This window comes from Acomys minous (assembly GCF_964271855.1).
Source record: "Acomys minous genome assembly, chromosome: 4".
Taxonomy (NCBI): domain Eukaryota; kingdom Metazoa; phylum Chordata; class Mammalia; order Rodentia; family Muridae; genus Acomys; species Acomys minous.
The window spans coordinates 94,647,264-94,659,324 of NC_140486.1; the positions used below are offsets into that span (position 1 = coordinate 94,647,264).

General features: G+C 41.1%; 1 protein-coding gene across 12 annotated transcripts in view; it reads left to right on the plus strand.

Moving 5' to 3' along the window:
• Positions 1 to 12,061, plus strand: part of DOCK10 (dedicator of cytokinesis 10) — a 259,148-nt gene that overhangs the window by 170,848 nt on the left and 76,239 nt on the right. For all 12 annotated transcript variants that reach the window (XM_084780928.1, XM_084780930.1, XM_084780929.1 and 9 more), the window contains exons 12-15: positions 2,645 to 2,866; positions 3,671 to 3,793; positions 5,483 to 5,565; positions 10,467 to 10,589. In XM_084780928.1, the coding sequence (XP_084637054.1) occupies positions 2,645 to 2,866; positions 3,671 to 3,793; positions 5,483 to 5,565; positions 10,467 to 10,589 (551 nt within the window). The remainder of the gene's footprint in view (positions 1 to 2,644; positions 2,867 to 3,670; positions 3,794 to 5,482; positions 5,566 to 10,466; positions 10,590 to 12,061) is intronic.

A 12,061-nucleotide genomic window follows, 5' to 3' on the forward strand; every position in this document is an offset into this window, starting at 1 on the left:
AAGGACACTGAACATGTCTTCAGGTGCTTCTCAGCCATTCGAGATTCCTCTGTTCAGATTCCTCTGTTTTATGCCTATACCCCATTTTTAATTGGGTTATTTGGTTTGTTTGGTGTCTACCTTCTTGAGTTGTTTACATATTTTGGATATTAACCCTCTGTCAGATGTAGGGTTAGTGAAGATCGTTTCCCATTCTGTAGGCTGCCATTTTGTCCTATTGACAGTGTTCTTTGCCTAACAGAAGCTTTTCAGTTTCAGGAGTCTTTTGAAGCTTCAAAGCCAGCCCTCAGTGATATACAACAAGGCCACACCTATGAATCTTTTCCTAACAGTTCTACCAACTAGGTACCAAGTATTCAAACATATGTGCCTATGGTAATCACTTTTATTCAAACCATCACATCTGTATATTGTTACTTAAGTAGGTATTCCATTAAAAAAAAAAAACCTCACAGGTTCTGATTTCTAGCTGAGTTCTCTTGACTGGCCTGGAACCCCAAAAACTAATGTACCCATGGCCATTGGGATACCTTACAAAGGACTTTTTGTGCCTCATGAAGAATTCATCTTTATGTCTTTACCCTCTCTGTTAGTGACCGTTATTATGTGCTTATGTTCCTACACCCACAGACCTGAAAATAGTCTTTTGACCTATACTGTGCTCTGCTTTCACATATCCTGTGGCTGACCAAGTTTTAACATCTCTCCAGTAAGTCTCCCACAGACATGGACAGATCCTAACTAATTTTGCCTCTACCCTGATCCCATACTAGTGTGTTCTCTGTGACCTTTGTATGAACTACTTGTTCACAGAATATTGGCAAACATGGAAAAGTAACGGAATTTGAGATGCGGGGACATTCCTTGTATTAGTTTCAAATAAGAAGGACTTAAGAAGGGTTTGCTCAAGGGACTCCTAGACAAGATGAGTGGAAAAGACATAGTGACAGGAAAAGTCCATCTTCAACTTCTTTCACAGCATCTAGGTGACAGGGTCAGTGAAAACCTTGAAGATGCTTGGATGCAGGTGAACATCCCAGACCTCTAGACAAGGGAAGGGGAAAATTACACAAAGGCACAGAAATGACCTGCTGCTGGGACTGTCGAGATATGGGATCAGGGAAGTCTAGAGGGGATAGTTAGAAAAGATGACTGGCATGGTATGGAAAATTGTCAATGTGAGCCAGCAAGAAACCTGAATGGATAAGTAAGTAAATAAAGGTTGCCAGTGGAACCCATATTTCTCACTATTATACAATGTAAAAATAATATTAGGAAGAATCTCTGAGTATTTGGATTAGAAGTGAAGGTTTCAACTTGAGCTTGCCAGTTTTTAATAATTATTCATATATAGATAGAGACAAATAATTAGAGATTAGAGTACTGTGTGCCTGCCTGTATGTCACCTTGTGTAAAGAGAGAGCATGGGATCTACGCAGCCCTCGTGACTAAGTACCAGGACCCAGATGTTGATTTCTTAATGTCAGTCTTACCAAAAAGGGACAGACAGGGTCCTCCCTGGAGAAACATCGGAGGCATGGAGAGTATGAGGCAAATCTAGAGTACATTGTTGAGTAAATAAATACTCAAAAAGGGAAAGAAAAAGAAATAAAGGAGAGAGAGAGAGAGAGAGAGAGAGAGAGAGACAGAGACAGAGACAGAGACAGAGACAGAGACAGAGACAGAGAGACAGAGAGACAGAGGATCCCTGCCAAAGCCACACAGAAGTGCTTTGAGGCAGAGACTTTAGCCAAATCTAGAACAATTGAGCATCAGTAGAAATAATGACCTTAAATATTAGGGTTAGGGGCTCACAGAGACTGCCGCACCAACCAAACAGCATGCGTGGGCTGTACCTGGCCCCCCTACACATATGTAACAGATGTGCAGTTTGGTCTTCGTGTGATTCCCCTAATAATTCGATGGGGGGGGGGGGGCTCTGTCTCTTACTCTCTTGCTTGCCTTTCCCCTAGCTGGGATGCATTCTCTGGCCTCAGTGGGAGAGGATTCCCCTAGTCCTGCTGGGACTTGATGTGCCAGAGCTGGTGATACCCATGAGGAGCCTCCCCTTTTCTGAAGAGAAGGGCAGGGGGTTGTGGGTGGAGGGGGCATGAGGGTGAGACGGGAGGAGAGAAGGAAGTGAATAACTAAATAATTTAATGAAAACAAACCAAAAAAGGAAGAAAAGAAGGAAGGAAAGAGAAAGAAAGAAAGAGAGGAGAGAGAGAGAGAGAAGCAGTAAATTTGAAAAACAGTTCAACTAGTGAAATGTTTCTCAGTGCACTCTAGAAACTTCTAGGATCTCCATTTAATTTTTCACAGATCTGGAGAGACTGGGGTAAAGGGTGTTTTCTATGTGTATTGGGGTAAGCAAATAGAAGGCTGTTCAAGTTTAATATGCTAATAGTGGAACATGTGGAATAGAACACTTGAGTGGGAGTCTAGGGTCAAGAAACAAATGAAATGCAGCCCTGGGCTTGGAGGCTGCTTCTGCAGAGAGCATCTCTGGGTACTTCACGGGGGGTCAAAGACAGTGTGATTTCTGCATACCTTTCATGCGATGTGTTAGGAAATACAATGAGCCACATTGGTGCATTGGCAATTGGTTTATGTCTGAACCACCTGGTTTTTGTTTTCCCCACAGATTGAGCCCTTTTTTGTGAGTGTGGCACTTTACGACCTCAGAGATAGCAGGAAGATCTCTGCTGATTTCCACGTGGATCTAAATCACCCCACTGTCCGGCAGATGCTCCCAGGGGCCCCACTGGCCTTGGAAAACGGCAATATCGACACAGGCACGCCAAGACAAACAGAAGAACCTCACGCAAAGGGCCTTCCAGAGGAATGGCTAAAATTCCCAAAGCAGGTTGCACTTTTGTTTACTTGTGATGGGACAGAAAAGCCTTGTTCCTTAGATTGTTCTTGACAATAGGTCATACAGAATGGGCAATTTCCCAGATAAAAATTCCTTAAAGCTGTCATTTTTTAAAATATATTTTATTAATTTATTTATATTATATCTCAATTGTTATCCCATCCTTTGTATCCTCCTGTTCCTCTCTCCCTCCCATTTTCCCCTTACTCCCCTCCCCTATGGCTGTGACTGAGGGGGACCTCCTCCCCCTGTATATGCTCATAGGGTATCAAGTCTCTTCTTGGTAGCCTGCTATCCTTCCTCTGAGTGCCACCAGGCCTCCCCATCCAGGGGACGTGGACAATTATGGGGCACCAGAGTTCACATGAAAGTCATACCCCACTCTCCACTCAACTGTGGAGAATGTTCTGCCCATTGACTAGATCTGGGTAGGGGTTCGAAGTTTACTGCATGTATTGTCCTTGGCTAGTGCCATAGTTTGAGCAGGAACTGTGGGCCCAGATCTGCCCATCATAATGTCCTTCTTGTAGGTTTCTAAGACCCTCTGGATCCTTCTATTTCCCCATTCTCCCATGCTTCTCTCACCTAGATTCCCAATAGGATGCCCTCCCCTCTGTCTCATTTTCCTGGTGAGTGAAGACTTTCATGGGACAAAACACTTGGGCTAGTGTCCTGACACAAAACATACAAAAAAATCAAGGACACCATGAAAAGCTGTCATGTTTTTAAGTGACACTTTATGAATGTCTTCGAGGAGGTTTCTATGGTAGTCATTACTGCTTTCTTTGCACACAGGCTATATTCTCTGTGAGTGATCCTCACTCTGATATTGTTTTGGTAGCCAAAGTTGAAAAAGTCTTAATGGGAAACATTGGCAGTGGTGCTGAACCTTATATTAAGAACCCAGACTCCAACAAGGTAATGACTATTTTCTCATGAATAATTTCAATTGCTTTAGAGAGATAAAGTCATGCTGCCTTTCTGGATTATAAAATGTGATAAATGTATGTCTCCAAACATTCACCTAGCAGCATAATTAATATCTACCACAAATGTTTTAAATTATACATTTTTGGTTTATGCCCTTTTGACTTGACTGGACATAGACTCTGGTGAATATGAATCTCCTAATAGACATAAATTTAAACTTGGGTACCATTTTAACCCCAAAGATCAAAGAATTTACAATAACAAAGTTAGAAGTCAGGATCAAGCAAAGGCGATTTGCTAAGATATCAGCGAGCTAACAATGGGCTCAATAACAAAGCAAATGGTTATACATTAAATGTCTTAATAATGACGTGTCGGATGATAGAGACGGGAAGTAATAATGACGTGTCAGATGATAGAGACGGGAAGTAATAGTGATGTGTCAGATGATAGAGATGGGAAGTAATAATGACGTGTCAGATGATAGAGACGGGAAGTAATAATGACGTGTCAGATGATAGATACGGGAAGTAATAGTGACGTGTCAGATGATAGAGATGGGAAATAATAATGACGTGTCAGATGATAGAGACGGGAAGTAATAGTGACGTGTCAGATGATAGAGATGGGAAGTAATAATGACGTGTCAGATGATAGAGATGGGAAATAATAATGGCATGTCAGATGATAGATACGGGAAGTAATAATGACGTGTCAGATGATAGAGACGGGAAGTAATAATGACGTGTCAGATGATAGAGACAGGAAGTGGTGTGAGTGGCCTGAATGGCAGGACCAGTGAAGATTTTGTTTTCTTCATTCTATCACCTTGGTATTTCAAATAATCCAATTATGGATTGTTACTGTTTCCTAGAAAAATAAAGAAAACTATATATTTCCCACACAAAGAAAAGATATCAAAGAAATAACTCAAAACAATTGAATTTGAGCATTGCAATAATTTAGACTGTAGTTTAACATATTCATATCATGGTTCAACAAACTATCCGTTCAGACCACATCCCAGACGTTATCAGCTTCTATAAATAAAGTTTTATTGACAGTCAGTCATACTCCACTTGTTGCCTAGAACTTGTGAAGCCCTGGGTTTGCTCCAGCACTGAGTAATTGTGACAGAATGCAGATCTGTGCAGCCCTATACAGAAAACTCTCTTGATGAACAAAAGATGTAATCTGTTACCAGATGTGGATATAAATTCAATAACTTTCCATTCAAGAGTTGAACTCTCTGAGGCAGGTGGATCTCGGTGAGTTCGAGGCCAGCCTGGTATACAAAGTGAGTCCAGGACAGGCAAGGCTACACAGAGAAACCCTGTCTCAAAAGACAAAAAAAAAAAAAAAGAGTTGAACTTCTCTTAGCTGAAAGGAAGGGAAGTAAGAAGGCAGGAAGAAATGTGGGGGTAGGGAGAAGTGAATAATAGTGAATACTTCAAAACTAGGGGATTTTCTACATTTAGAATTTGCAAATTAAAAAGAAGGTCAAGAGTTGTACAATAACTTGAATACAAAAAGGTATCCTGGGTAATTTATGAGCCAGTAAGGAGAAATTCAGTATTTCAGTGGACAATAAAATGGAAAAATAATCATTATTCCTGTTCACAGGTATAGTTTGTAATTGGCAGTCCCTAAATAATGTTTTATTTATTTTCTCCTCAGTTTGCACAAAAAATACTAAAATCCAATAGGCAGTTCTGCAGCAAATTGGGGAAATATCGGATGCCATTTGCTTGGGCCATGAGGTAGGTCCTACTTTGCAACTAACAGAATAAAAACTCTCTTACAGTCTACATTAGAAGCTGTGGCTTTGAATGCCTTTATGTTGTCTATTGTTTTTAATGGAGATGCACCTGAAGAAGTACAAACATGATGTCATCTTAATAGACACCACAAACTCTGCAGAGACAAACACTCCACAAATTAGTTCAGGGAGACAGCTTATACGAAAGGCCCCTGGCCTGTACACAGAGTGGACATGGCCAGATGGACTAGAGGAACTTAGCAAGTACCAAATGAAAATCAGAATTTGTTTGTACATAACTTGGTTAATGAGGACAATGTTTGTATCAGTCCAGAGAAGCTAATGGACATAAGATAAGGAAGGACACTGCATAACTTCCTGTGCGCCTGCATGCTTTCTTTTGTGCACAGAGCTCTGCTCTCTATGTGAATGTCCAAATGAAGCCATCAAATGGATCCCTTCAGCTGTCCTTGAGTTGGGTGTAGATTAACACAGACTCTGTTGACTCTGCAGGAAATGCTGAGTTCTGTGGGCACAAGTGGCAGAGCATCCTGCCCAGAATGGGGACCTTTATGGAAAATAGCATTTGATCTACCAGTAGTGTCATCCTAGTGTTGTCAGTCTCACTACACCTGCATTGGTATAAGAATTCCTTAAAGGAGGAAAACCCTGCCATAGACTCATAAGGAAAACAAACAAAGATCGGCTGTGAACAAACTGAATTAAAAGGGGTTAATTACAGGCTTAGAACAAAACACGACACTTAGTGAACGCTGATAGCATTATCCCAAAGGCAGTCACTTCTATTCACCATTCAAAGCCCAGAAGGACAGGTTAACCTCTTGTGTGTTCTTCAGTTTGCACAGTTTCCATTGAGGAATGGATTCAGTGAAACCCCATGGTATGCAACAGAGTGTTATGGTCATTATTTAAAATTAGGGACTGGCAAAGCGAAGGAGGAATGTGGACCCCAAGACCAGTAAACCAAGATCACCTGCAGGCTGCAAGTACCAACTTTTCTTTAGACAGCAAAGGGTGGAAGAACCAGGAGGCAAGGTAAACCCAGCCCACCTGTCACCTGTCAGGGTCAGGCCGCCACTTGCTGTATCATTGAGCAAGGTTCTTCTCTGTTGGATGCAGTAGACAACATCTGTCTTGTGGGTACGAAGTTCTGTTAACTTCAGACATACATGGCTTTGGTAGAGAGCATGTCATGGATCTTCTTTTCTCTCTCTGTCCATACCTTTCCTTACAGAGATAACTAATGATAGACATGAAAAACATGCTATGTACATTGTTGTTGTTATTATTATTATTATTATTATTATTATTATTATTATTATTAATTATGAGAGGTGTGGAGCTCATATTCACACTCTGCAACTTCCCATTTCTCATAAATTTGGGTCAGTGAAGAATAGTCTGAGGACAGAAGTAAATGATGCATCAATTATCGGAGAACAGTACTTAGAAGTAACCCCCTGACTCTGAAATTGTCAGGACACCGTAAGGAAGACAGATGATGCTCCCGTGGAGGCTCAAAGTGTTATCAACTCTTGGAGTAATTATTACTAGGGAAAGAGAGCTAGCTAAACCACAGGCCCACGCTGGATCAGGGCTCAGTTGGTGCTTTGACTGTCATTGGGAACTGTACGCACCACCAGAGATTTATATTTACTTGAGTTTCTCTGGCAAATGAGAAAAGAAATGACTGACCATACAGAAAATATGATGAGCTGGGTCATTTGGATGATCTGTCCCCCAAAGAGCACACGGCCACCCAAAAATACAATCCCTACCCCGCCTCTCAGTGCAGACCCTGCTTCAGCTATGAGTTGGCAGGACCCTCAGAAGGCCAGCTGTCACTCACATCATTCTGGAATAGGCCAGCTCCACGGCGTAGGTAATACATTGTTGGTACAGCCTGTTCTCTACCGGCTTTTCCTTCATACTTTATTTCCTATCTTGCCGTTTGATTCACAGTATAGCCCTGGGTGCACCCTAAAGTGCTTCAAAGCAACTGTGGTTAAAATAGTAGTATTAACAGTTGCTTGGAACCAGATTTTTACCCAGCTGCTTCAGTACACACAGATCTCATAGCTGTGAGCATTTAATTTGACTTTTATCTGGTATGTTCTCAGATTCGGTACCAGCTGTACCGCCGCTCTTTAGCAAAAAGATTATCCTTCTAATAGATGTAGGACACACAGACACAGATATACAGACACACACACAGAGAAAGACAGACAGACAGACAGACAGACAGACAGACAGACAGACAGAGACAGAGAGACAGAGAGAGACAGAGAGAGAGACAGAGAGATACATAGGATCTTTTACAACAATTTTAAAAGAAGCTGGATTCTAAGTGTGCCCTTCTACAGTTAAACGTTCCCAGGTATATCAGCCCCAGGATCACAGGGGCCCAAGTCCACACCAGGGTTACCTCTCAGGTCCTTGTACACTGGCTAATTTTAGCTTACAAATGACTAACTGACAGTAACTTATAAACGACTGACAGTGCTCAGTTTTCTTTAAAGTCAGTCAGGGCTATGAAAATAAATGTCCATCCCCATATCTGCACATCCAAAGATGCACAATGCAGTGATGTCTAAGATTCTCACGCTGACAACATCCCAACAAGTGGTGGTCCACCTCTGCTTGCTGTATTCCAGTGACGAGGCACCTAGTACACCCTCACCAGGTCCTTCTCTCTGCCTTTTTAAATAGGTTTAATAGGTTTATTATTAGATAAGTCTTTCTTATACAATTGAAACTGTCAATCAACCAAATTTGCTTTTTCTCCCTTATGAATTCTAGGTAAATGTAGTACCACTGAAATACATCCTCGGTCCTTGAAGAAGTTTTTGTTTTTCAATTTTTTCTTTTTTGTTTTACTATTTTGACACAGGGCTGTCTGTGTAGCTCATCCTGGCTTTGGACAGCCAGTCCTCCTGTCATCTTTACTACCCCAGCGCTGAGATGATGGTCATTTGCCCATGTCGGTCCCTAACAACCACTTTGGTCTTTCATCTGCTGTATTCAGGCATGCAGAGAAATGTCTAAATCCCATGTGATGGAATACGCCTCTCACCTTCACACTTGAGAGGGTGACACAGAGGGATCAAGAACAAGGCTCTCAGGCTGCAGTGCACTTCATGAATGGCCATTCCAAATGACAGATGTCTACATCAGCTGTGGATCTGAGCAGAGTTTGCAACTCAGATAGCTTAATGTATTTGCAGTAACTCATTCACTGAAAAAAAAATCATTACTCAACCTGAGTTTATAACTCACTCTTGTACTGATAAAATACATTGTACTGGTTGCAGCCTGTCAAATACTTGCTGAAATGGTCTCTAAAGTATTTGTCCAAAAGTCATTCTTAAGTTCAATGCTTTGAAGCTTTTATCAAGTCTTAGTGTATTTATTATGTGGGCATGCACAGCCTGCCGCGGCACTCATATAAAGGTCAAAGGACAACATAAAGACTCAGACTCTCGCCTCCTCCTGTATAGGCCCTAGAAACTGAACTTGGTGGGCAGGCTTGGTAGCAAGTGCCTTTACCTGCTCAGTTAGCTCTTCAAATTAAATGTTTCTATTCTGTTTTCCTAGTGTTATTTCTTTAAAATTTTATGGAGAGATATTTTTTATTTTTCTCTGGTTACTACTTAACTACAAGAATAGCAACAAAACTGTGAGCATAAAATTTTAAAGAGCATAAAAATATCATCTCAATATATTTCCCTCCCATGTTTCTTTTTTTCTATGTTATTTTACAAAAAAGTTCTATGGCTGGTATTAGTCTTAAAATCATTTCGTCTACTTTATTGGAACATTTGATTCATTTAAATGATAATAAAATATCATAGTTAAGGCTCTTAAGCTAGAAAAAATAAAAATCCAACATTTGCTGCTGAAGAAAAATCAATTATATGTGAAAAACATAATTATTTCTTGGATGCATTATAAATATGGGCTGACATCAGCAAACTGCATGTGAAGCAATTGTGTTTTTAAGTAAGGCACGGTACTTCCAATGAAATGGATCAAGGAAAGAAATAATGTAACATTAACCTTATTAGTGCAAAACTCTGACTCATAGTTCCTGCATTTTACCTCTATTTCTGTCCTAAAAGTTAGAACATGGGCTCTTTATCTTCACAAGGGCATTTTAATACTCTTACTTTCTACAGCTATACAACCTGGTCCTTGTAGCACACTCTAATGGTGCCACAGAAAGTTCAACAGCCCCTTCTTGCGCAGGTTAGGATACCTTGAGAAAACAGCTAGTCAGAGGACTTTAGGAGATGGCTTGGTCAGTGAAGTGTTTGCCTTGCAAACATGAGGACCTGATTTTGAGCGTAGGTTAACAACTGGACATGGTGATGCCTGGCTGTAGTCATACCACAGGAGAAGCAGAAAGAGGAGGATAATGGAGCTTCCTGACCAGCCAGCCTAACCTCTTTGCTGACTTTTAGGCCAGCGAGAGATCTTACATCACTAAACAAAGTAGACAGAGCCTTGTGCATGTGTCCACATGTACACACACACAGACACATACACAGACACACACACACACAGCACAACTTTGCCAGCACAAACACACATGCAAAAAAAATATTTTCTTGTTTGCCTCAGCTCTTCGAATACTCCATGGTTCTGACATGGTAATAAATGTGAGACATCATGAAAAGAGTTGTCACAGGAACTGCTCCCACTTTAGATACAGAGTTGAAAATGAGAATGACCAAAAACGTGTTTATGAATAGAAATACTTTGTCTAAGAAGTGGCTTCTTTTTTATTTTGATACGGCCTTTGAGTTCTTTTCATTGTAAATTGGACTGATTGAATTAAACAGTAACAAAATATAGGCCTGAATAAACATTCTCTTCCTACAGATCCGTGTTTAAGGACAACCAGGGGAATGTGGACAGAGACTCAAGATTTTCACCATTGTTTAGACAAGAAAGCAGCAAAATATCAGCTGAGGATCTCCTGAAGCTGGTATCAGACTACAGAAGGTAGGACATTCTAGATGCCCCTTGAAGTAATGTAGGCTATTGCCAACATTGTTTTCTTTCTTCATAACAGGAACATTTGATGCCCTGACTCTCAACTGCCCAGATGCCTCCAGAAACAGATAGTTTTCTGGTGACTTCCCCTTTGTCCAAATGGTGCCTTAAGAGGCAGTGGACCAGCTGGGTGCAGTGGCGCACACCTGTAATCCCAGCACTCAGGAGGCAGAGGAGGTGGATTGCTGTAAATTTGAGGCCAGCCTGGTCTACAAATCAAATCCAAGACAGCCAAGGCTGTGTAGAGAAACTCTGTCTAGAAAAACCAAAAAAGAAAAAGAAAAAGAGTCAGTTTCCCAGAATCATACAGATTTGTTATATGTTGCGATATATCATCATCTATAGTGTAGGACAAGCCCCACCCCTCCCCCAAAAACCCTCAGTATCTGGAAATATCATTATTTATGATACTCTTGATTCTGAGATTTTAAAGTTTCTCTTCCACACATATTACTGGCTGGCAGAGGTGAGCTGGGACTGGAGAATCAACTTCTTCTCCACAGGAGCCGCCTCTTGAGCTGTGTCGATGCCCTTATTATAGTACATTGTTAGCCTCTAATACAGAGGCTCCCTGTCCTCCTCAGCCTTCAGGGTGGTCCCGTTCCTCCCACCTGAGGGGGAGCTCTCTTATCAACTAATTTTGTATGTCCCTCAAAAATATCATGATGTGTTTTAACAAGTGTGGCCAATACCTTCTGAAGAACCAGGAAATTAATTTGCTTCTATTTACTGAGAAGGGCAGTCTTCTTCTTCTTCTTCTTCTTCTTCTTCTTCTTCTTCTTCTTCTTCTTCTTCTTCTTCTTCTTCTTCTTCTTCTCCTTCTTCAATTGAAGTTTTTAGAACATCACTAGGATTATAAGTAGACACTTAGGCAAGACCCTGTACTAATATTAATTCTTTGTGGTCCAGGCAGAGCACTAGTAGCACAAGAGACTTTTCTTCACTTATCAAAGGTCCTTGTCAAAACCTACACCCAGGTCTTACAGGGCTCCTCAACCCACCATGAGAAAATACAAAGGGCTTTTCCTGTTGCCTGTTAGACAGTCCACCAAGGCTTGAAAATCTGTAATGATGAGAAAATGGGATGTAAGATTTGGTAATAAATCAAAATAACACACAGCAAAACAAACTCTGCCAAACTTCTGGTTGTCAGTGAGTACAAAGAAAGTATAAGTAGCATGGAAGAGGCACCTCAAATACGCACTGCAGTGCTGACATCATTAAGTTAAAATGACATTAAGTTAAACTTTCTCCCGGTGACCAACTTCTATGCTATAAATTCAGTTGTCATTGCTGACTTCAAGCCACCAATGTGGTTCACTGAACCCGGGGCTGGGAGGAGGTGAACAACCTTGGAGCTCGACTATGGTATGTGTTTGAGTTCTTTTTCCAACTGCTGTGGCCAAAACCCTGACCAAGGC